Source organism: Capsicum annuum, chromosome 3 (assembly GCF_002878395.1).
Source record: "Capsicum annuum cultivar UCD-10X-F1 chromosome 3, UCD10Xv1.1, whole genome shotgun sequence".
NCBI classification, from domain to species: domain Eukaryota; kingdom Viridiplantae; phylum Streptophyta; class Magnoliopsida; order Solanales; family Solanaceae; genus Capsicum; species Capsicum annuum.
Genome location: NC_061113.1, coordinates 8,901,006 through 8,927,230, shown reverse-complemented (window position 1 = coordinate 8,927,230; position 26,225 = coordinate 8,901,006). Strand labels below are relative to the sequence as shown.

Genomic DNA, 26,225 nt, shown 5'->3' with positions numbered 1-26,225 from the left:
CATATATGTATCATAATAAAATTGCACTGCTCTAAACAATTCTTAACACAATATTTTGACACATCTACGACAACACCCACTACACATTCATATATGATATTGTTTAAGAAGAACACGATCGATACATATTTCATAATGTATCATACGAAGAATATAAACACCAAATGCACACACACAAAAATATATAAATTAAAATACCTCTTTTTATCAGATCTTGTAGCTCTAAAATTAAAATTGTGATCTAACGCATACTTTTTCATTACGGCTTTAAGAGTTTTCTTATTCTTGTTCAATTGCTTGACCTTGACTTCAGTATTTTGACAATCGGTGATGAATTTTCTACTTTCAATATATGGTATATACAAAGAGTACTGATTATTCGACTCAACAACAGCAAGTGCAGCTGCATTTGATTCTGTTCCTTCGACGCACATCATTACACCAGTTTCAACATCAAATTCTCTATCTTCTGTCGATTTATCCGTTGTTATGCGTAACTGAAACATTACAAAAGCTGAAAATATTTTTTTTAACTTAACGTACATCTTAACACCATTGTCGTTTCTAATAACCATAGGCATCGTATTTCCATCAACAATATAACGAACATCAATATTTTTCTTCGCTTGATCAATATCAAGTTTCGAGGCAATAGCAGAAATCAACCTAAAATACGAAACACTTTCGCTAACTACAATTCCATCACTTTTGTAATTTTCATAAATAATTTCGCTTTGCCAAATTTCAGAATCTTCCAACAAAATCGAAATATTCATGACGGAAAATAGTATGAAAGATTGGACAACTAGTTATTTTTTAGTACAAAGTGATGAAAGGATATGAATTATACATTCAAATTTCAAAACAAAATGTTGTTGTTGAGTTAATTATGTATTAAAAACGGCAATTCCTATATTTATGGGATTTCATTTAACAGCATAATGCTTAATTACCGCTTATTATATATTTAATTGTATTAATCAGGATAATTATGTATCATATAATCGAATAATATTATCATATATGAGATTTTAAGTAATTTTTATAAAAATTGGGAGAGATGATAATTATGTAGGAAACACTTGGGTTTACGCTGTTTACACTTCAATCAATCCCTTCACTCATTTTCCCCTGCACCAATTTTTAACTTTTTTTAATAAAAACTTCCAACATGAAAAGGAAGTTGTGTGGCTAAGAAAACACCAACATTCCAAAAAGAGTTTTAATTCAACAAGAACAAGAAAAAGCAAAAATCCAAAAAACTTATCAGTTACAATATCCACCTCATGTATATTTTCCTCCTATCTCTTTGGATTTCATTTCTCCCACATCATCACTTCAACAAAAAAAAAAAAAAAAACTCTTTAATAAACACCACTGATAAATTCTCTGATCAAAATCACCATTACATTTCACCTATATTCCTGCTTATTGAACATGGCAGCCACAGCTGCCACAGCAGTTACAAGTCTTCATTGTATCACACGTTCAAAGTTGTTAAACTGGCCTAGTTCTGATCATTTGCTTAAAATATCATCATCAACTAGAACACCACCAACAACACCAAATGTAGCGTTAATTTCATCATCTTCGTCATGGTGGTCAAGTGAAGTTACTTCGATTTACAAGAAGTGGAGGGTGGTGCCAAGGCTGGCAGCTGCAGTGGCACAAGAGGAAGTTGAGGCGGCCGCGGTGAATGAGGAGGAGGAAGAGGGAGGAGAGGGTTCTATTGAGAGTAGTAATGAAGGTGAAGGTGTAAATACTAAGCTTTATTTTGGGAATTTGCCATATCTTTGTGATAGTGCACAACTTGCTGGGATTGTTCAAGATTATGCTAGTCCTGAGCTTGTTGAGGTATGCACTTTTCACTTCTATGTTTTATGATTTCACCTTGTAATTGGTTAATTGATTAGTGCCTTAGTGAGGATCTAGGACGACCCATGTTTGCGATTTTTTGTGGGGTCTGTGGTGTTAGCACAGGGATCGTACCAATAGGCCCGATCTCGGAGCCCACCACTGATGCTGTTGGGGGTAGGGGGTGAAGTCCCGCGGTATGGACCTGTATGTGTTTGGACCCAGGATTTATTTGTACGCACGTATTATCTAAATGCGATTTAGTGGGTTGTTTTGGACGGTTCATATACGCCATTGAGACTTTCGTCTCCTCATTGTACTCCTCTCCATTATAGTGAATTCCTCCGCCTATGTCCGTGGTTTTTCCCGTCAAGGGTTTCCACGTTAATTTGTGTGTCTTCTTCTTATTTTCTTTTGCTTTGTGGTATTGCTTATTCTGTCCGAACATAACATTTTGCATTAAAGGGGTTCAGAATACGAAGAAGTAAACACGCGAAGAAGCTAAAGGGACTCAACATCTACAATATATACATAAAAAGGAATAATTTTAACCATATATAAATAGTGTAGTTTTCCGTCAAGGGGTTCAGATGAATCCTCAGTCATACGTGGCTCCGGCCTTGCTTAATTAGCTTAGTTGGCTGTCACATTTTTTAAGGTTAATGAAATCCATTATTATGGGTAGTTAGTTTAAAAAAAGACTTGATAATGTAAGAAAATTAAGTGCATAGAAGTTAACTTTGATCTACAGCGACAAATTGTTCAAAATTAGACAAAATGATCTTTTTTCGTTAATGGTGGTGTCTAGAGACCAGCTTGTGGGCATCTCGACTATTTCACCAGGTACTTGTTACCTCCACAAGCATAAGAAAGAAGAAGATGATTTAACTTGCATGTAATCCCACTATGCATTGTAGATTTGTGGCCTTCTTGACATATCAACCTAAGAGGGTGAGGCGTCGCACCAATTAGGTTATGCAGGTTCTGAAGAACTAGAAGAAAGTAAGTTCAGTTATAGCAGTAAGAGAAAGATACAGTTTGCTGAGAAAAATGGACAACTATTTTATTCACTCTTTTGATGACTCTTTAAATAAAAAATTGCTTATTAGAAAGACATGTATCCCACTAAACCACTAACAGATGGCACTAACCAAACTCTTCTAAACTTAGGAACACTATCTGCTACTCTAAATACTAGGAAAACAGCAACGTACTTAAAAAAAAATGCAACCTAACAACTAAAGCTGAAAAATAGCTTACTGTTGCACACTTTGACACCCCTTCTCGACATTAGCTTCCTGTCTTAACCATGCCTAGCTGCTGGCAAAAAGTGACCAGCTTGTTGACACTGAGACCTTTTGTGAACAAGTCTGCAATTTGAGGTTCTGTTTTAGTAGCTCCAAAGCAATCTCTCCTTGCAAGACTTTTTCCCTGATAAAGTGAATGTATCTCCACATGCTTTGTCCTTGCGTGAAACACTGAATTTTCAGCCAAGCAAATTGCTGACTGATTATCACAGTGCAAAGGCACTGCATAGTCCACCGATTGCTGTAAGTCTTTCATCAATTGTACGAGCCATGTACCTTCTTGAGCTGCAACTGTTGTTGCGGGGTATTCCGCTTCTGTTGTTGATAAAGACAGTTGGTTGCATTTTGCTGCACCATGAGACCGCTCCTGACGCAAGCATAAATACATATCTAGTAGTTGAGCGTCGAGTATCATGATCTCCTGCATAGTCAGCATCACAATAACCACATAACTTGCATTCTTCACCTTTCTCATACAAAATACCATAGCCAAGTGTACTTTTCACATATGTCAAGATTCGACGAACTCCTTCCAAGTGCGACTTCTTTGGATTTTGCATGTAACGACTCATAACACCAACTGGGTAAGAGATGTCGGGTCTTCTTAAAGTTAAGTAGATCAAACTACCCACTAATTGTCGATACATTGTTGGATCTTCCAAGTCTTTCCCTTCATGCGAACACATCTTAGCATTTGGCTCCAGGGGTGTTGAGATTGGTTTGCAATTGAACATCCCAAACTTCTTCAAGAGATCTTTGGAATATTTTTGTTGATGCAAACAAATTCCTTTTTCACTGCGATCAACCTCCAATCCAAGAAAATGATTGAGTTGTCCGAGTTACTTCATCTGGAAGCGAATTGACAAATTCTTCTTAGTTCGGAGAATTTCTTCTTCACAATCTCCTGTTAGGATTAGATCATCCACATTTACTAGCACAATAACTAGTTCTCTCAGCAATTTTCACAAACAAGCTGGAATCTGCCGGTGCTACTGAATAACCACTATGAGTAAGAAATTCAGAAATCTTACCATACCATGCCCTTGGAGCTTTCTTTAATCCATATAGTGCCTTTCGAAGCTTACACACATAATCCGGATGATCTTGACTTTGAAAACCCATTGGTTGACACATGTAGATCTCCCAATCCAACTCTCCATGCAAAAAGGCATTCTTTACGCCCATCTGCCATAGATTCCAATCTTTACTAGCTGCAAGTGCAAGTAGATCTCTGACAGTAGTAAGCTTTTCCACTAGACTAAACGTTTCATCATAATCTAATCCATATTGCTGAGATAAACCCCGAGCTACAAAACGAGCTTTATGCCTTTCAATTGATCCATTTGTTTGTCGCTTTATCTTGTAAATCCATTTTGCAAGAAATAGATTTGGCATCCCTTGGTTTTGTCCCAAGCTCCCAAGTTTGATTCTGTTCTAGCGCAACAATTTCCTCCTCCGTAGCCTTAATCCACTTGGGATTCTGGAATTCTTCCTCAAAAGTCTTTGGTTCTTTTTTATCTTCTTCTTCTACTATGGCAGCATTGGCATATTTGAGATTCTGTTTTCTGATCCTTGTTGACCTTCTAAGTAAATGTGGTGTGTTTGCTCCATTGAGCTCGCCTTCTTCACCTGTTTGTTAGTGCAAACCAGTTTGTCAAGGACTTTGGGTCAAATCTTCTTCAACATTATCTTCATTAACTTCACTTTCAGTTTCATCTAGACCCAACTGGATCTGAGACGAGTCTAACACATGTTTGAGAACATCTGAATCTGGCAGCAATTCCTTATTTGAAGCCACCATGAAGAAGCTTCGTCAAATACCACATTCCGAGAAGTGTAACACTTTCCCGTTGTTGGATCCTAAGTTGCTCGGACTCTCCAAAAATGTTGCCGCACCAGTGTCAGATCCTTCAAAAATACACTATTTTTGGAGGATCCGACACGCACCCATAGACATATTTGAAGAGTCCGAGCAACTTAGGTTGGATCACACCACCCTTTCATTGGTTGTCATATCCTACAAAGATACACCTAACAGCCTTCTTGTCCATCTTGCTATGTAAATGATTAGGTACAAATACATAGCATACACACCCAAAAACACGATAATAGCTGACTGAAGGTTTCGTATTCCACAACTTTTCGAAAGGTGAATGAAAAGAGGAAGTATGTTGATCACATAAGCTGCAGTCTTCATAGCTTCCGCTCAAAATTATCCAGAAACATTTTTGGCATGAAGCATGCTCCGACAAATTTCTGCTAGATGTCTATTCTTTCTTTCCGTTACACCATTTTGTTGTGGCATGTTTGGACACGTGAATTGTTGGTGTATTTGACACTCCCGAAGGAAGTTAGAAAATTCGTATGAGGTATATTCCCCATCGTTGTCAGTTCGCAGACAATGAATTTTCTTACTAACTTCTGCGTCAGCAACCTTTTTGAATTCTTTGAACTTTGAAAATGTATCAGACTTTTTCTTTAAAAAAATAAATCCACACATACCTGAAAAAATCATCAATGAAGGTCAGCATGTATTTCGTTCCACCAACAGATGCTTGCTTGACCGGTCCGAGCACGTCAGAGTGAATTAATTCTAATGGTTCCTTAGCTTTGTAGTTTGACTCCTCATACGGCAATTGATGTGCTTTACCATACTGGCAGCCTGCACATATTACATCTGTCCTTACTGCAATTTTGGGGAGACCTTCAACATTGACTTTTCCATCATGACACTAAGCTTAGAGTAGCTAACGTGACTCAACCGCATGTGCCATAAGTCTGCAGTGTCATTCTTTCTAGCCCCGTCTACATATGCCGTTTTTGCCGACATTACATAGACGGAATTCAGTCTTGGTCCTTTCATCACTGGCTCTTCTTTAACTCAAGGTGCTGATATAACCTTACATCGTTCGGACCAAACAGAACAAGGAAACCCGAAGATGTTAGTTGGGCCACTGAAAGAAGATGTTTCTTCTTACCCGGAACATGTTAAACATTTTGAAGAGGCATCAGATCAATACAATTTTGTGGAGACACTACGGTGTTACCAATGTGAGCTATCGGTAGTTTTGTATCATCGGTTGTCACCACCTCACGATTCCCTTTGTATTCGGATAAATTTTGCAACTTATCCATGTCGCCTGTCATGTGATTTGAGCAGCCAGAATCAACAATCCAATCCTTCACATAGTCAATTTGTTTAGAGGTTGTTACTGTAAGAGCTAACTCCTCTTCTTCTGCCACAAAGAATGCTTCAGTATCCCACTCCTCTTTAACCTGGGAAGTGGCAGCATTACTTTCCACAATCTTTTTCTTTGACTCGCAATCTCTGGCCATATGCCCCTTCTTCTCGCAATTGTAGCACTTCCCTTCAAACTTTTTGCCATGACTTTGATTCTTCCAATCACCACCTCCACGAGTGCTCCCTTTACCTTGACGACCTTCCACCTCGTCGCTGTTCTTCTTAGATCCACCAGCTTCCTTTGATGACATAGAGTGCTTCATCTTGACCTTTTAGTGAAGCTCCTCCCATTTGCTTGGCCAAGGCTTCCTGACCTGCTAGCAAATTCTCAAATTCCACAAGTGACGGCTGATTTTGCCATCCTTGTACAGCATCAATAAAGCCTCTATATTTAGGCTTTAGACCATGGATGATGACCCGCTTCATCCTTGTCTCTCCAATTGGAGCTTGTGGATCTAACTCTGAATTCTCTCGACATAGCATCTTCACCTTATGAAAGTATTGTGCTATTGTCATGTTGTGTTGTCCTATCGAGAGTAATTCGCTCTCTAAGAGTGGGAGCCTCTTATCATTTTTCTTTGAAAATAGCTTGGCGAATGTATCCCAAGCCTGCTTCGGCGCGGTGGCGTCTCACATGTGCTCTAGCACATCCTCTTCAGTTGTTTTCAGAGCAAACATAGCCTTTCCTGCTTTTATCTTCCACTTCCGCAATGTGCCGTGTGCATCTTCTGCTTCTGGTTGTGTCACATCGCTGCCGTTCACAACCTCCCACAGATCTTGCCCCTGCATATAAGACATTATGCAAGTGGACCATGTACTGTAGTTGCAATTGTTGAGCTTTTTCATTCTGCCGACAGCTTGTAGGTCTGTCATTGTGTCAACAGTAGAAATCTCAAAAAAAAAACTACAGTAAGTGATTTCCCAAAGAACAACCTTGTTCTTGATACCAATTGAAGAGCTAGAAGAAAGAATAAGTTCAGTTATAGCAGTAAGAGTAAGACACAGTTTGCAGAGAAAAATGGACAACTATTTTATTCACTGTGTTGATGACTCTCTCCTAAACTTTAGGAACACTATCTGCTACTCTAAATACTAGGAAAACAGCAACGTACTTAAAAAAAAAAAAAATCAACCTAATAACTAAAGCTAAAAAATAACCTACTGCAGACTTGGTCAAATTTAAACAAGACTGATGTTGCACAACTTTAACAGGTTCTCCAGCATGCTCCTTTAACTTGGCTATATGTAGGTTAGTTAATTAGATGACATAAATATGTAGTTGGTTCATGTACTTTCACCGAGTCTCTCGAAAGAAGAAATGTGTTAATTTGATTCTGATTAAAGCTGAGAGATGAGAGCTCTGTTGTGCAATTTGCTTGGTTATACCCCTGAATCAGAATCGAACAATGTGGGAAATGTGAAAATTGTCTTGAATATGATGTACATCAGGGATCTGAAGTGCTAAATTGGTTACCTGTATTGTGGATGGACAAAATGTATTTACTTGCTATCGACTTGCAGAACTCAGGATTAACTTTTGGACGTCTTATTGTGTTACATGAAGTAGCTTAAGGTGTTCGATCAACAAGCTAGCTTTTCTGCTCTGATTTTGTGAACTACATTCTGTATTTTTATGTATATCATGTAGAATTATGGACGATCTTGACTACTATCTCATGGAATAAGAAGTGCTAACATGTGTATACCTTTCAAGTTTTAAGGTGAATGAAAAAGAAACCTTCCTCCTACGTCCTAACCAAAACCAAAATTTCCTCCCAAGTCTTAAAGCGAAATATATACGTGCTAATTTATTCAATTTGTTCAGGTTCTGTATGATAGAGACACAGGTAAAAGCAGAGGATTTGCATTTGTGACAATGAGTTCTCTTGAAGATTGCAAGACAGTCATCGAAAATCTAGACGGAAGAGTAAGAACTTAACTCAATCTCCCTTCGCGAATCAATGTTAAATATTGCAAAATATTACTGACATTGAGCTGATGTGAGGCTATAACACTGAAGCGCGATTTACTGATTTCATCAGGAGTATGGTGGCAGAACCTTAAGGGTGAATTTCTCAGACAAGCCTAAACCGAAAGAACCTCTTTACCCGGAAACTGACCACAAACTCTTCGTTGGTAACTTGGCGTGGTCAGTAACGTCTGATAGTTTGGCACAAGCATTTCGAGAATATGGAACTGTTGTTGGAGCTAGGGTACTGTATGATGGTGAGACCGGGAGGTCTCGCGGCTATGGTTTCGTAAGCTTTGAGACTAGAGAAGAAATGGAGAATGCTCTTAACAATCTCAATGGAGTGGTATGCATTTCTTGAACTCACTTTCTCAAGCATTTCATTTTGTTCACATAACTTCTAGGGAAAGGATTCAAGTCGTAGATAAGTTCGGTTTATGAGATAAGGGATGTTCGGTTTATGAGATAAGGGATTATAGTTCTGGGATCACATACGAGATTATTTTATCCCGTATTTGGTTGAATTTTCAATCCTGATATCAGCGATAATGGGATTCTTTATACTACAATAGTTCGGTTTATGAGATAAGGGATTATAGTTCTGGGATCACATACGTGATATTCTTATCTCGTGTTTGGTTAAACTTTCAATCCTGATATTAGCGATTCCGAGATTATTTATACTACAATTGAGGTATATTTTTAACCACCTTCATTCTTGGATAACAATCCTAGATGCCCTTCACCAAAGTTCTTTAAAATATTCAATTGGTATAATTCAAAGTGAATATACCAATAAAGGTATATTCACTAAATAATTTTGTCATTATTTAATTCTTGTCTTATCGTCTTGGTATAACTTGTCCATGAACCAAACTACACCTATACTTATTTTACACTATAAATGTAGTTAACCTACTATCATAGGTTGGTTATCATATATTTTTTTTATCGTAGATATTCTACGTGTAATTACCTTATAAGTGATCCGATTGCGTAAATATTTTGTATCCTTATACTAAGAAACTTCAATTTATGCCCCTTTTGTATGTCTCTTTTCAGGAATTGGATGGAAGGGCATTGCGTGTTAGCTTAGCACAAGGGAAGAAACAATAAGATGGGACAAGATTGTTGTATATTAGTTGTAAAAGTTGAAATTTGCCATCTATGGAAGAACAAGTTTTATTCATGGATTTAAGATGGCTAAAAAAGGATTTAACTTGGTCAAAAAGAGATGTTTTAATTTGAATTACATCTCTTTTCTTCTTTCCTTTTGTAATTTAGAGAGCTATAATTATTCCTTTCATATTGTAGAAAGATATTATAGACTCAAAACTAATTGGTGGTCTTATTGGTAAAAGTGGTCTCAATAGATAATGTATGGGATGTGTTTGATGAGAATGTTTGGTTTATGTGCCTTATGTAAGTGTTCAATTAAATAAAAGACCTTTATTTTTTTTTATTTTTGTCTTTTTTTATTGGTTGAAATTATGAAAATAACTTTGATCGTTCAATCAATAGGTCGATTGTCGAACATAGGCGGACGTCCTTACTACTAAGTCATTTGCCCAAATATTTTTTTTTCACCTAGATTGAGGTTGATAATCAATCAAGAAGGAGGTTGCTTAATCATGGGTGAAGCTACGTTGCTATAAGTGTGGTCAGATAAACAACCTTCATCAAAAAAATTTTCTTGCATGTATAGGTTAAATATAATTTTTTTTGTAATATCTATTAAAAGCCGAACAATCTTATCATAAAAAGCAACAATACTTTAGTGGGAAAGCTACTCAGGTTTGATCCCCAACTCTAAGAGTTTTTTCTTTTGCTTAGAAAAAACTAAAATTTCTTTAAAATATGAACACCTTTGACAAAAAACCTAGCTCCGTCACTGTGCTTAATAACCCTGTGTTGATAAAAAACAAGGAGGTTGATGGTCGATTTATCGACTATATGTTGATAACTGACTGACCATAAAGATAGTTTATTGTGCACCAAAAAGGAGGATCAGTTATTTATAAATCGATCATGAAAATAATTTATTTTAGTTTCAAAATCAACCATCCCTTCAAAAAGATAAATTCTAGTTCAACATGTGTCAACTCATTAAAGTAATTTATTACTCTAATCCGTCATATCTAGTTGTGCCTAGGCCCATTCAAATAATTCTTTTAACAAATTCTATATAATTAGAATCAGGATCACTTCATGCCTTGTCTCTTCCCCCTCCCCCTTCCCCGAACACCCCCATATGCATCGTCTTATCCTATATTTACTTTCAAAATTAAATTTTAGTTTATCTCATACCATTTCATTTAAGTATCTCTTAACCAGCCTGCTAAATTAAAGTCACGCCTTACTACGTTCCAATCTTGTCTCGTTAATAAATATATATGATCGTTATATGATTCAAGAGAACTACGATCACTTCCTCCCTTGTATCCTCATTCTCCGTTCTGCTTCACCTCATTCCGTGTTATACTTTCAAAAACTGAATTCTAGTTCAACCCACGCTATTTCATGTAAGTAATTACTTACTCTGCCTTGCCGTATTTAAGTCATTCCTTTCATATTCTAATCTTTCTTGTTAATAATAAATACATATGTTCAACGTGATTATACAAGAGATACACGACCACTTCTCCCTCTAACCTCACAATGCCTTGTCCTTATATTTACCTTCACTCATCTCGTGCCACTTTATTTTTTGCTCCATCCCACTACATCATACTCGCGCCTCGCCCCATTTCACCTCCGTCTTGCTCCATTGCCATCCCTATCAACTAAAATCATCGCTCCATTGCCCTTCCTACCAACTAAAATCATATAGCTAGGAGTTGAAAGTTGGAGACTACTAAGCATCACATTACACTATTTATTTATTTTTATTTAGATATAGATAATCCTAAGCAAAATAAAATAAAATCCCCTATCATAAGGTGTAAAATTAATCAACGGTGGAAAATATAAGGACATACACTCAACCAATAAAATTAGGCTAAACAACACAAGCAATTTTATTTATTTTTTTAAAAAAGAAAAAAAAAAGCTGTATATAAATTCACATCTCTTTGTTTCTCTCTCTCAGAGCAGTGGTCTTCAATCGGTCACTCCACTTTCTCTCTCTACAAAATCGGCAACAAAATTCACTGTTATTTTGGGGTGTTAATGGGTATATGCTCTGTTGCTGCTGTTTTGCTTGCGGCGGCAATGTGAATGTGACTGTTGAAATCTAGGGTTTTTTTTTTGGATTTGGGTTTTGGGTTTTTCAGATCTAGGGTTTTTGATTTGGGGGTTTTTGGATTGACCAGTTTGTTGTGTTGGTTCTGCTGTTGGTGTAACCGTGGGTTGTGAAATGGCGACGCCTTTTCATTTGCCAGTCACTGCTGCTCAGGTAGATATTCAACTCTCTTTTTTTTTATGTGAAAGTTTATTAGTAGTGAAAAATAGTGTAAATGAAGTGAGTTGAGCGCCGTGAGGTTTTAGGTTTAACTCCGTGTGGATAGAGTGACTTGGTTGTGGTAGGAGGTGGTATGTATACTGTGGAAGGATAGAGTGACGTGGTAGCGGTGGTATGATAGAGTGACCTGGTGTAGCGGTGGGAGGTGGGAAGGTGGTAGGTATCCCGTGGAATTTAGTGAAGTTGCTGTATTGGTGGATAGAGTGACCTGGTAATGGTGGGAGGTGGTAGGTATCCCGTGGAATTTAGTGGAGATTTTGTGTTAGTGGATAGACTGAACTGGTAGCAGCGGGAGGTGGTAGGTATCCGGTGGAATTTAGTGGAGTTGTTGTCTTGGTGGATGGAGTGACCTGGTAACTGCGGGAGGTGGTAGGTATCTGGTGGAATTTAGTGGAGTTGTGGTGTTGGTGGATAGAATGACCAGGTGTAACGGTAGGAGGTGAAGGTGGTAGGTATCCCAGTGGAATTTAGTGAAGTTGATGTCTTGGTGGATAGAGTGATGTGGTAGTGGTAGGAGGTGGGAGGTATCGTGTGGAATTTAGCAGAGTTGTTGGGTGAAATTTAGTGGAGTTGTTGTGTTGGTGGATAGAATGACGTGGTAGCAGTGGGGGGTGATAGGTATCCTGTGGAATTTAGTGGAGTTGTTGTGTTGGTGGATAGAATGACCTGGTAATGGTGGGAGGTGGTGGGTATCCTGTGGAATTAGTTGAGGTGGGTGCAAGTTGGATCGGACACTAGGATTAAAATGAAAAAAATAAAAGAAGTAGTGTTTATTGATTATTCTTTTGTCTAAATAAGTCATTTTGTAGGGCAGGTGATTAGAAGTGTGAATTAGTAGAAGTGTGTCCAAGCTGGCTTGGATACCACGATTAAAACAAAGAGAAAACAAAATAGTCTTGATTGACTATTCTTTGTGTGTATGAGTCATTTGTAGAGGCTAGAGCAGTTTGAGTAGAAATGTGAAGGTATTTGTTGGTTTTGCCTGTTTCTTTCTTGTCTGTTTATTGATTTGTGAAGCAGTTGAGTTTGAGTAGGGCGAGGAAATGCTTTTTTGCGAGTGGCTTTAGTTTTAGCTGGTTGGGATTTTGGGTATTTGTGTTATATATGGATGGATTTGACTTGCATTCACTGATGGCTCAATTTAATTTACACTATTAGTGCAGTTTTATCCGTTGTTAAGGGTGCTGACAGTGTAATTTAATTTACACTATCAGTTTAGTTTTATCTGTTAATAAGGGTGTTGACAGTATAATTTAATTTACACCATCACTGTAGTTTTATCTGTTATTAAGGGTGCTGACAGTGTAATTTAATTTACACCATCAGTGTAGTTTTATCTGTTATTAAGGGTTTGTTTGGTATGAACGAAAATGTTTTCTAGGAAAATAAGTGGGTTTCTTACTTTTATTTTCTTGTGTTCGGTACTCAAGTAGAAGTGAATTATTCTATAATCTAGGCAAACTCTATGGAGGTGGGACTGGGGTGAATGAAGATAAGGTGTGTTGGAGGGTGTGGGGAGTATACAATTAATGTGGAATGTTACTTGTGGAATTTGCTTTTACCTATTCCATTCAGTGGCATATCCAAGACTTTAACTGAGGGGTTCAAAAATTAAAAATGTAGTGCTTGGGAGTTGAACTTGGAACCGCAAGGTGAATTTTGAACCTCCTAAACTACTAAGTCAACCTCTACTCTTGTGTTTAGGGGATTCAAACTCACTATCTCTCTCTCTCTCTCTCTCTCTCTCTCTCTCTCTCTCTCTTTATATATATATATATATATATATATATATATATATATATATATATATATATGCATAAACAATAAAAATATTACCTTATGTATAGGATTCTGCCAAGGGTGATTGAGGGAACACCCTTGCGCCCCCTAGATTTTCCCTTGCTTCAATTGGGCAAGCTATTTTCCTCATTTATAAGGATCTTGTTACAGTAAAGGAGCCTTCTCAGTAAAGTCAGTGTATTGGTAATTGAATCAAAGAGGCACTGTTAAGGAGAATTGGTCTTGGAAACAAGTGTCTGGTTGGTGATTAGGAAAGCTTGCTTAACTCAAGATAAGCTACAAAGAAGAGGTCTTCAGATTTGTTCAAGCTGTCTTTTTGTGTGAACAAGAGGGTGAAAACAATGAACACTTATTCCTACACTGCAGGACAACTATAAAACCGCGGCACATGTTCTTTTGCATTTTGGGAATAACTTGGGTAATACCTAGTTCTACTTTGGCACTGTTGAACAATTGCGAAATGGGAACAGAGGTGGGGAGGACTGGTGGAAGATCATTCCTGCTTGCATTTGGTGGACAGTGTGGAAAGAAAGGAATGGTAGACATTTTGCAGCACTGGAAGCTCTATCCAGAAAATTAGGATGAATTGTCGTATAGGGTTCTGGTCGGGGGTTTAAGCACCCGTTTGATGCTTGTAAAGTTTCCAACTTAGCACCTTTCTCTGGGGTGGCTAAGTTTTTGTTGAATACAACTGTTACTTGTCTTAAAAAAATATTTTACAATTTTTTTGACCAAATGAACATTCACAATCGGGAAAAAATTCCCAGCATACCACCAAACACACTTTGAAGGTCACTTAACCTGATTTGCTAGTTACCGTTTCACGATGAATTGACTTTAAGTGACTTGACACAGTAAAAAAATTTTAATGTAAAGCTGAACCTTTCTGTTTCAAAAATAGTTCTCTAGTATAAAGCTGAAGTCTTTATGGATATGCATATATTTATTCACTTTTAAGTGAGAGAGAAACTGCCAGAGGTAAATTTATTTTTGCTGTATTTATTTTTTCATTATAAATGCATATGTATACAATTGTGATGGTGTAGTGATCTAACGTCATAAATGATACAAGTTTTCTGAGAAAAGAGCTATGGTATCTAGTAATCAATGCGAACTTAATTAAGCATATACAATAGAAAGAAACTCTATATATAGACAATGCCAAGTAATTAAAGATAAATGATCCAAAAAACAATTAGGATTAACTGATAAACGGTTAGTTGTTATCGCTTCACTTACATTAGGTTAATAAGGATAAGTGTGAGCTTTAGAGAGCCTATATTCTGTATAGGACCCTAATTTTTATTTAGAAGACAAATTACTTGTCAGTGTTAGAATTAAATGAGCCTAAATAGAGCGGAATATGTAGAGGTCTAGACGACTCATATTGCCGATCCCTACTAGTTTAGGATTTATGTGTTGATTGATTGATTTTTTTAATGTCGGGGATTTGAATTTCATCTTTTTTGCGGTTTTGGGTTTTGTTTCAGGTGGGAACATACTTCGTGGGCCAGTATTATCAGATGTTACAGACCCAACCGGATTTTGTTCATCAGTTCTACAGTGATGCTAGTACCGTGCTTCGAATTGATTCCAGCACCAGGGAGACTGCTTCAGGAATGCTGGTATTTTATCTAGAGTGCCTTGCTTCTACATACTTGTTAATGCGCAAAACCAACCTTATTTGAAATTATTTCTCACTTAAGCTTAGCTTTTGGTAGTTTGGGTTGGAGTTTGGTTGCTTTGTCCTAGAGTTCACAGATCCAAGTTTATTCAGTTCACACTGGTGAAACCAAGTTGCCGTTTCTATTTCTTTTGCTTTTACAGTCTTTTTGGGCAGCAAAAAGATTAACAGCAGACGCTAAAACATTAAAACTAAGCCACTCTCCAATTTATCTATCCATAGAATTGGACATCAAATTAACATTGCCCTTCTCAAAATAAAGTATTGGACATCAATTGCTCATAAATTACTTAGATAGCTAATATTCTTCATATTGTTGCTATTGATGTGTTGTACATGGCTGACTTTAATATTTTGACCAGCGCCCTTTTGATTTTGTGTAGCTGTTTCAGTTGTCATGTGTTAATCAAAAGCTCATTACTAATGTATGACTAGTTATTGTTTTGTTCGTACTATATGGATTATAATTGGGCTAACCAATGATTAGTTGGTCTTGGTAGATGCATTTCCTCAACCGGAGCATGGTTCTACAGTAATCTATATTCTACATGATGTCCGTATGTTCTAGATTAGTTTTGAGCTTTTCAGTGAAATAACCCCCAATCCAAATCAAAACATGCCTTGTCAAAAAATCCAAAACGAGACACTAATATGCAAAAAATATCATTTGAGTGCAGCATTCACTTCCATGTTCTAGATTCTTCCGTTAAAAGTTGTCTTTCTGAAAACAAATCAATGGATTTCCTCTGTCTGCTCGAAGTTGAAATCTGAAAGAAGTGTCAAGTTCCCTAAGGCTTGCACTTCTATCAAAGTAGCTTCCTATTTTCCTGGTGTCTCGAGTTCCTTCTAGTATCATAACTGCTATTGGGTTACTTTGTCCAAAAAAATGATAACCGCCTTTGAGTTGACATTTGCATGCTTTAATATATACTAATTGAAGTAAAAGATTTCAAAGAGACAAAAGAGGAAGACTTTATCTCCGAACCCCTTCTATAATTCTATTCCAATATACTAAAATTTCAGTCATGTTCAACTAGCTAATAAGCACTGTTCATGATCTGTAATTGTTTCTTTGGCCCTTATATGAATTATTTTGCTAGCCCTTTTTCATTGATCTTTCTGTGTTATGCAGCAAATTCATGCCCTTGTCATGTCGCTCCATTACAGCGGGATAGAGATCAAAACACTTCATTCCTTGGAATCATGGAATGGTGGTGTCCTTGTGATGGTTTCAGGTTCTGTCAACGTGAAAGGTATCAGCAGGAGTAGGAAGTTCGTACAAACATTTTTCCTGGCACCCCAGGAAAAAGGCTTCTTTGTCCTCAATGATATCTTTCACTATGTTGAAGAGGAGCAAATTCTTCAGCAACCATTGACCTATCTAGCACAGACTAACCTTGAGTCCAAGCTGAATGCTTCCAATGCACTTCAAGAGCAAGGTATGGGTTCAGTCTTCAAGGTTTTCATCTTTGGATAGGTCTGCTGGGAGGATCCTCTTAACTTCTTTTTGTTTCAGTTAATTTTATTTTATTTTTTTTAAAAAAGAAAATCCAGTGGTGTAGTGTGAAGACCTTTTCTTGTTTTACCTTTTCTTCGTGGAGGAGAGAGGGTGTTTGAGTGTGAATATCGGAACTTTACTATGCTGCGAGGGGAGCATGGTGAATGCTTCACCCCTATGCTAAGTTTTCGTTATTGGAGAGTACTTCATGCAAGCTTCAAATGCTGAAGCTCACTATTTTCCCAGTTATTATACTTTTTCTCTAGTGAGAAGAAGCTTTAGTGATATGCTATAAATTAGCGAATAGTTATGTACTTAGATGTCAGTGCATCTGAAAGAAGACTTGGGATTTAGTTTCTCTGCGATTCTGCATGCTAATGCTGTAATACTATGAGACAAGAAAATGTGCATATTTAAAGGACTAATGACGGTTTCTGCAGTGCCCAACTACATGCTTGGTGGAGAAATCCACGCAAGGGAGTTTGCTGATGCTCCTAAAATTGAAGATAACGGGCCAGTCAATAACTATAGTTTTCCAGAGGAACGTCTTCAGCACGTTCCCGAAGCTGAGAAGATCCTTGAAGATAATTTTGCAGCTCAGTCAAATGGCTCATATCAGAGCACAATTAATGCAGTACAAGACCATTTAGCCAGTCCTATTGAGGAACCTGTTGCAGAGCCCCAAAAGCACACTTATGCTTCTATTGTATGCCACTACCTTTACCTTCTTTTGATGGTTACATTCTCATATTGGCTTGAGTATGCTTTTGCGTTGAACTAATTTTATTTGCTTGATTCTAAATTGGAAGTTGCAAGTTGCTAAAGCGCCTTCTGCACAAGGAGGACCAGCTCAGTCTTCTTTCAACAAACCTGCACCGCCTCCTTCAGAATGGCAACATGTGCCAGAGCCTCCTGCTCTGCCATCAGTTCCATCGACTAATACTATTGAGAGGCATATAACAGAGGCAACAGAAGAGGCTTCTGCTGTGGAAGATGAAGGTTAGTTTCTCGTAGTTTGGTACAATGTACTCATTCCGTCTTCTCAGGAATGTGTATTCTTTCTTGAGGGGGACCTCATTTGAGTGATACACTAATGATTTTCCTTTTTGAACATTTCCAGTTGAAGTTAAGTCTGTATATGTCAAAAATGTGCCTACTACCATGGCTGCTTACGAAATTGAGGAGGAATTCAAAAAGTTCGGTAAACTAAGGCATGATGCTGTTGCCATTAGAACGCGAAAGGTTTGTTTTATCATCATTATTTTGTCCTATACGCTTGCATCTACATTAGGTCAATTTAAGTTCATCTTGAATTTAATGTGATGCAGGACATTGATGTATGCTATGCATTTGTAGAATTTGAAGATGTAACTGGTGTTCAGAATGCAATTGAGGTTTGAACCAACATTTCAAAATTTTGAGCTATTTTTAGTTATCCTTTTTGTGTTAAAGATGAAATACCCTCTAACCATAAGTTCTTCATTTCTGGCTAGTATTTCTTGATATGTTCCTTGCCAGCTCTATCTGTTGTCCTTCCATCTTGATTTAAATGATACAATTTGAATATCACGAAAATTAGGATACGAAATTCAAATATTACCAATGGAACAGAATCGAGATAAGCACGACTTTGGTAATTCCACTTCTAATTGAAATAAAAGAGAACTATTTCCTCACATTTGGACCAGCTTATGATAAAATATTTGGAACTAATTATACTTCGGAACTATTATACTCACTAAAAGTATTCTTAGTTAAACGCTTCATCTTCCAAAGTGTGAAAATCTACACTTCTAAGTAAGTCAGGGGGTGGAGTGGTATCATATCTTTTTGTAATATGTATAGTTGAGAATGGTATGATTTTTATGAATGATGTCAAATAAATTGACACAAAATTGGAGTATTTCATGTAAAGTAGTGTGGGAGTTGTTAATGATGTTCTCTTTCTTTTTCTATTTTTTCTACGCCCCGGTGACACTTACTGGGGTTCTTTGCTCTTTCTATTTTTTTTTTTCCTCGCCTTCATTTAAAGGTAACTAATACTTTCTACCAAGACTGATTACTGCATTTACATGCAGAATAGGCACTGACATCTAAGTAAACTTTGTTGCAGGCTGCTACTGTTCAGATTGGTGGACACCAGTTGTACATTGAAGGGAGGAGACCAAACAGAAACAACTTAATTCGAGGAAGTAAGTGGCTTGTTCTTCTCAATTGTAGGTCAATTTAGCATATTACTTTAAGCTAAATTCTTTCTTGTTCGTCTTTCTAAGATCTCCTAAGCACAATATTTTTCTAATAGGCAATCACTAGGCACACCTTTATCTGTTTAAGAAGGTAGTCTTGGCACTCTTCTATAGTCCACAAATGCTTACCCTATCAGATTAAATATTCTTCTTTGAGCCATATTCGATTGTAAGCTTGACTTGATCCCTTTTCTACTTTTCTTTTGGTGGTGTCATGTTGTTGGCTATGGTCCCTACTTGTTGGAAGATGAGGGACGTAAAAGATTAGTAGATTCACCAAACCGTCCTCATAGCTTACTCTTCCTTTCCTGGTGGATAGTTTCAACTCTTAACTATAGTCCTTAAATGTTTACCTAATCACATTAAGTACTCCTATTTCAGTCTGATTGGAGGGTAAGCTGGGGCACCCTTTCTAGTTTTGTGTTGGCGGTGTCATGGCATTGACTTTATTCCCTATAAGAAGGGAAGATAAAGGACGTAAAAGGGAAGTGGAGAAACCAAACCGTCCTCGTAACTTACTCTTCCTTTCTTGGAGGAAAGTTTTAACTCTGGAGATAGTGGTGTCTTCATGAGAAAATTCAGTATAAAATGAACAATGGACATCACTACTTTCTCCGGTCTTCGTGCAGTACCCATTTTCAAGATGAAAGGGGGTTATCATGAATGTCGAAAAACATGGAGAAGAGAAGAATGATATGCTCATTGGGGATTATAATTTCACTACTTCACTTGCACATTCTTGTCAGGCTGCAAGTGATAATGCCCCCCCGCCCCACCACCCTACCCCTTTCACCATGGTATTCGTCTCAAAACAAATCATTAATCTGGTGTCATTGGAACTTAGGACCTCGTTGATTTCTATTAAATAGTTAGTGTGGCCTGTTTTACTGCTACAAGTAAGTAGGGCTTAATGTTAGATTCCTGAGTCCAAAATAGGACTGTTTAGGAATCATTATGCTCAGCATTATCATTGTCTGGAAGCTTCCTGCTTCATACATTTTCTAACTTTCGTAGCTTAATTTGAAGTCCTGAAAAATTATTTCACTCTGCTTCCTTGATTGTTGAGATTCTTTTGGTTCTCTTTAAAATGTGGACACAGGAGGAAGGGGTAGAGGCAGGGTTAGCTACTCCATGGACGGAAGGGGGCGCTATGGTGGCCGTGGTTTTGGGAGAGGTGGTCAAGATGGACCTGACCGTGACTATGGCAGATCGAGGGGAAATGGTTACTATAGACAATCTTCTCGGCCAGAAAGAGCTTACTCTAGCAATCAGCAGAGCTCGAGAAATGAGCATTACTCGTGGGAATAAGCGAGTTGAAATCTTGAAGGACGATGCCTTCCGTATAAGCCCTGTTGCGAACCCCTTTTTTGTCTTCATAGTTCTCCAAAAAGCTTAGTATACTTTGAGAAGCATCAAAATTTAGATTTATGCAAAAGAAGCATCCCCAAATACATATATTTTTTGGCAGAAATAGCTAGTGTTTTTTCCGTACATGAACAGACTTACGGAAAAGGGTTCTTAATGAAGTTTTGCTAGTTGATGTTATTGCACAATCTTTTCCTTTTAACTGATTGATCTGCATGCTTGCTCTCCATGCTGTGTCACCAGCATGAACGAACCTCTCCGACCTTTAACACAAGTATAAATCCTGAACAAGGTTAAAAATCCCCTCTACCTCTTAGGGTAGGGTTAAGGTCGGCGTTGTCTCGACCCGCTCCAGATCCTGAAGAGTCAGATTATTTTGTGTGGTGTTAACAGTTCCCTCTCCCCTTTTCCTCCAGTGATGGACTATATATAGTACTCGTCTCTTTGCAAAGGAATTCTTGCGTTACTGTCGTAGCACTAGGAAGTCGGATTTTAGTGGTTTTGGCTTCTTGAATCGCTGCTACTTGTATTTAAAGATTTTCATTTGTCAACATGCATTGAGCCTTAGAAGCATTGTGTGTCCTTGATGGATAGAATTATGTGGTGCTAGCGGGAGATAGCAGGTATCCGATGGTTCAAACATTATCTTGCCACCTATATCGTAGAGATAAATTGAGACATTGACAATGTGAATTTTCATTTGGTAATCTTAGATGACTCTCACGAACATTCATCGTCCATGGTCAATTTACGATTAGTGTGCACATTTTTATTTCTCACTAAACCACAGAGCCATTTAAAAATTGTCACAATCTTGGATATTTGATCCTCCACAACAAGAGGAAGCTCTAATCTTTAGATTACACGAAAAGCTTGAGAAAATAACATTATTGTTAAGATTTACCAAAAGAGAAATTGGATCGTCGGGATTTAGACATTTGCAACCACAAGTCCTTGCAGAAGTGGTGCTCCATTGTGATCATCTAACATTTCATCTTCTTCATGTTCATCTTCCTCTGTTTGCCAGAGAAATCTAGCATATGCAGCAAGCACGTCGCTGGAAAGCCAAAAGCATGCAATTTAGACAATGATCTTTATGTGCAAGTAGCAACCAACACACTCTTTTTCCCAAGGAACTAAATCAAATGCTAAGTGACTATTAAACATCATAGCAAAGATGGTCCACTATCATACCAACTTATATTAGCATCTTTTGCTATGAACTTTTTCAATGTAATCAAATATTTTCGCACATTTCCTTCACATCAGTAACAGACTGAGTAGGATATTGCCTTTAGGCAATGAAGTTGATGTTTTTAATTTTTTTTGCAAGTGTTGCGAATAAAAAGAGAGGGGTCTCAATTCAACATTACCTGTCTTCTGGAGAAGCTTGAACTGCCCTCTTAAAGTAGGATGAGGCTTTATATTTGTCGCTATGAAGTTGCCAAGTCAAAATAGCATAGTGTGATATAGTTTCTCCGTCAGTAGGATCCGCTAGTATTGCACGCGAATAATATTCTTCAGCGCCTTGTAGGTCTCCCTTGGACTGCCAATCCAACAGCAAACATGAGAAATATAAAAAGTAGTAAGACCAGTCGATATCATTTACTTCAACATAGCACCAATGAAGGGAGATAGTTTTTAATAAAGTTCTGGCAGGAATGACATTAACATAAAGAAAATTTCATATTCAAGCAAGCAGTCATATTTCTCCAGCAGCTCTTTCGTACAATTTAAAGAAAAAAGTTGAAATCTTGAAAAGCATATTATGGAGGGAACCTTGTGACATCTCAGACACTCTTAAGGAGAATGACTGTGTCGATGGTTGCAACTTCGGACACTTACTCATTTGTTAATCAAGATGATATATCGATATCAAACAGACATTGTTGCAAGAATATGATGTATAATAAAGAATATTCGAAGCAGAAAATAAGAAACATTCACCTGACTAAGAAACTTAGCGTAGTTTCTTAATAGCACGGGATTATGAGGATTTTCGTTGATCATTCTCATGTAGTACTCCTCAGCATTTACGTCCATATCAGATATATCTGCAGTATAACCAACAGGAGAGCCGCCACCAACTATATTATCCCCAATTCCAAGTCCTGCTGCAAGATGTAACGGAGAGCTAACAGGTGTGTTATTTTCTTCATAATCCAGGTCCCGCGATACAGTAGATTCCTCAATCTGGCACATCCATAAGAAATTTAAGTCAAAAAGAGTTCACACTCATATACTCATGGCAAAGCAGAAAGGATGGTGAAAACCTTATTCTTATCACTTTGCATGTTCGTATCATCCTCACTATCGTCGTCATTGGTATCCCAAAGAAAACTAGCATATGCGGCAAGAACATTGCTGGAAACAGTAATAGATGTCAAACAAGATACTTGCTTCACATGCCCATGTTTGTAAACCAATACTAAATTGACCAGTTACTCATTCTCTCATTCGATGAAAAAGTACAAGTAAAACCTGTTTTCAGGAGCAGCATGAACTGCACGTTCAAAGTAATCCGATGCTTTATCTTTATCTTGGTGCAGCTCCCATACTAATATAGCGTACTTTGACAAGGTGTCTCCATCTTTTGGATCTGCTAGTGTAGCTTGAAAATAATGGTGTTCAGCTCCAGAAAGATCTCCCTTTGACTATAGACAAAATTGCAGTGTGTTGTATCAAGAAAAATGTGTCACCATATAACCAGCCAAATCATAACAAAATCTATAATGACCATATTTTTGAAGTATCAATTGGAAGATTATTTCATTCAGGCAATATTTTGTATCTTTTAACATTTCAAAACACTAGTAAAGTTCTCAAGGTCATACATTGCTAAACCATTATGAAAGCAGAACTCGCTTTTGGTTATGAAACTGTTGATCAGTAAAGTATTTAAGTTTCGAAAAGACAACTGATCATAAAAGGTTACAAATTGGATTCTTATTTGATAACTAGTAATTCAAACTACTATTACTATCCTGACATACTTGTCCAACTGGCCTACTTTATCAAGGGTCGGTTAAAAACAATAAAAACGCAGCCTGATGCACAGAGTATCCCGCATTCATGTAGGGCATGGTGAAGCAGCCCACCCCTTGGGGTGTAATATAGACAGTCTAGCCTAACACAATCATAAATGGCTGATTCTCAAGCTCAAACTCGTGACCGATATGTCATGCAAAGACAACTTTATTATTGGTCCAAGGCAACCCGCCAAGAGCTACAAGTCAATGATGAGAGCAATTCCAGAGAGGTGACGACAGTAAACCAATTAGAATACCAACTTTGCAGTTATAGAACCCTTGAAGAAACTTCAACTAATACATATACGTGCCCATTAACTGGCCTCAGCTGGCATATATGCCATCCAACTTTGGGCGTATAGTGTGTACATGCAGGCACTTAACATATCAAGTTGAACAAGTAGATACACATGTCCTACATATCAAATCGCGTGAAATTTGTCATGTAAGACGCGTGTGTCTACTTGTTCAAACTCCGCGTCATTAACCTCATACAAAACCATTTTTTTCTCATTTTCTTTTTCACCACCTTCATTTTCATTTTCCTCAATCAACTCAACCCCATACCCTTTTTCCCAAAACTGAAATCACTACTTCCTATATCTGAAACAAACATATAGTTGAACAATTAGACACACGCATCCTACATACATGGCAAATCGCATGAGATTTGCCATGTCGGACCTGTGTGTCTACTTGATCAACTTTATGATAGTTTACCTGACTATTTACTCAGAGATAAAGTTGGAGGGCATAGATGCCAACTGAGGTGAAGTTAAAGGACACGTATATACATATACCACACAAATTTAAAGGAACTTACACAAAATCAAACATGTAGGCTAAATCTAAATAAGGAAAACAACAAATACTTTCTGAAAAGAACAGGATCAAAAACACTAACCTGTAAAAGTTGAGCATAATTCCTCAAAAACAAAGGGTTAAAGGGATCTTCTTTAACAACCCTCTTATAATATTCCTCAATATCTCCATTTCCATCAAAATCTAACGCCTCAAAACTCAACTCCACCACTCTTTACACCAGTTCCATCAACCCCAAATCCACTAACTACTACTTCACTCTCTTCAAATCCCAGCTCGTTAACCTCACAAAAAACGCTTTTTTTCTCATTTTCTTTTTCACCTTCTTCATTGTCATCTTCCTCCCCATTCCCTTTTTCCCAAAACTGAAATCAGTACTTCCTATATCTGATACAATCATATAGGTTGAACAAACAGACACACATGTCCTAATACATGGCAAATCGCATGAGATGCACATCTTACAAGTCAAATCACGAAACACGTGTACCTACTTGTTCAACTTTATGATAATTTAAGTGTGTACTTAAGCACACCCAAAGTTGGAGGGCATAGACGTCATGCCAAGTTAAAGGGCACGTTTATATATTATGTCATACAAAATCTAAAGGAAATTACACAAAATCAAACAGGTACACTAAAGAAAACAAAAAACAGTACTTTCTGAAAAGAACAGATAAAGAAACACTCACCTGTAAGAGTTGAGCATAATTCCTCAAAAACAAAGGATTAAAGGGATCATCTTTAACAATCCTCTTATAATATTCCTCAACATCTCCATTTCCATCAAAATCTAAAGCCTCAACACCATTCACACCATTTCCATCAACCCCAAATCCACTAATTACTACTACTTCACTCTCTTCAAACCCCAGCTCATTAACATCGCAAAAAACCCTTTTTTTCTCATTTTCTTTTTCAACTTCTTCATTATCATCATCTTCCTCAATCAACCCCATAACCTTTTTCCCAAAACTAAAATCACTACTACTACTTCTTCCTATATCTGGTATAAGATCCCCTATTGTAACAGACCTCAACAAATCTTGATTTTCCTTTAATTCATCAACCCCATCCACCTTATTATATATACAAAATGATGGTTCTTTGGGCAACATTTTTTTCAACTTTCTTGATTATTGAAAGATAAAAGGTATCACCTTTGGCTTATCTTATATATAATCGATTATATATTAAAGCAAAAACTGATACAAACACTCCAGTTATATACTGTACACTTTTTTCAAGATTAGAATTTCCTTGCTTATGGGAAGATAAAATGTCACTTTGGTATGTAGACTTTTTTCGACTATCAACAATTGTAACGTGGGTTTGGGAAGGATAAAGCATACGCTTTTATCTTTTTTCAAGTTGGTGAAAGTAGATACGCTATTTTGAAAATATATTATTTTTCAAGATTAGGAAAAAGAATAAAGTATTTCAAGTTAACCCCTTTTTAAATTCCCAATTGATTGAGATTTTTTGAGTGATCTTTTCTGTGAATTATGAGATTCTGAACTGAATTTAGATAATTATTTTCTTCATTTCACTTTATGTAGCATATTTTTCTTTTTTGCTTCTCTAAAAAACGTTCATATTTTTTATTTATTAATCATTTAATAGTATTATTTTATTAAATTTCATTTAATAAAAAAAAATAATTAAAAAATACATTAAAGTAATTTTAAAAAAATAATTTTATAAATTTTATAAAATTATTATTTAACTTAAAAATTTAGTATCTAATCAAAAAGCGAGGTATAAAATGTGATGGAGGGAGTAACGTGAAGGAAGGAAATTTTGACAATTTGAGTGATAATAAAAAGTAGGAGTAATATCAAAGTTAGTTATATCTTTTTTTGGACTTTGTGATTCCCAAAGCTTTGGTTGAAAATAATTGTTGTGGAAATTACTACTACTATATAGAAATGTAACCATTGGTATTACTAT

At 37.0% G+C, this 26,225-nt stretch overlaps 3 protein-coding genes across 3 annotated transcripts; 2 read left to right on the top strand and 1 right to left on the bottom strand.

The window, feature by feature from the left end:
• The first annotated feature begins 1,160 nt into the window (after positions 1–1,160).
• On the top strand, positions 1,161–9,833 carry LOC107864573 (28 kDa ribonucleoprotein, chloroplastic). The gene is made up of 4 exons (XM_016710988.2): positions 1,161–1,854; positions 8,228–8,329; positions 8,445–8,717; positions 9,434–9,833. The coding sequence occupies exons 1-4, from the start codon at positions 1,438–1,440 to the stop codon at positions 9,485–9,487; spliced, it is 846 nt and encodes a 281-aa protein (XP_016566474.1). The 5' UTR covers positions 1,161–1,437; the 3' UTR covers positions 9,488–9,833.
• Positions 9,834–11,335: 1,502 nt separating this feature from the next.
• LOC107864571 (nuclear transport factor 2) lies at positions 11,336–20,604 on the top strand. The gene is made up of 9 exons (XM_016710986.2): positions 11,336–11,765; positions 15,122–15,256; positions 16,448–16,754; positions 17,254–17,519; positions 17,623–17,812; positions 17,934–18,055; positions 18,142–18,207; positions 18,927–19,005; positions 20,159–20,604. Exons 1-9 carry the CDS (start codon positions 11,727–11,729, stop codon positions 20,365–20,367), a joined length of 1,413 nt encoding a protein of 470 aa, XP_016566472.1. The 5' UTR covers positions 11,336–11,726; the 3' UTR covers positions 20,368–20,604.
• A 556-nt stretch (positions 20,605–21,160) lies between these two features.
• Positions 21,161–25,690, bottom strand: LOC107864572. Its single transcript, XM_016710987.2, has 6 exons — positions 24,968–25,690; positions 22,906–23,078; positions 22,698–22,788; positions 22,372–22,617; positions 21,798–21,970; positions 21,161–21,481 (listed from the first exon to the last, which is right to left on the bottom strand). Exons 1-6 carry the CDS (start codon positions 25,391–25,393, stop codon positions 21,355–21,357), a joined length of 1,236 nt encoding a protein of 411 aa, XP_016566473.2. The 5' UTR covers positions 25,394–25,690; the 3' UTR covers positions 21,161–21,354.
• Between the last annotated feature and the right edge of the window lie 535 nt (positions 25,691–26,225).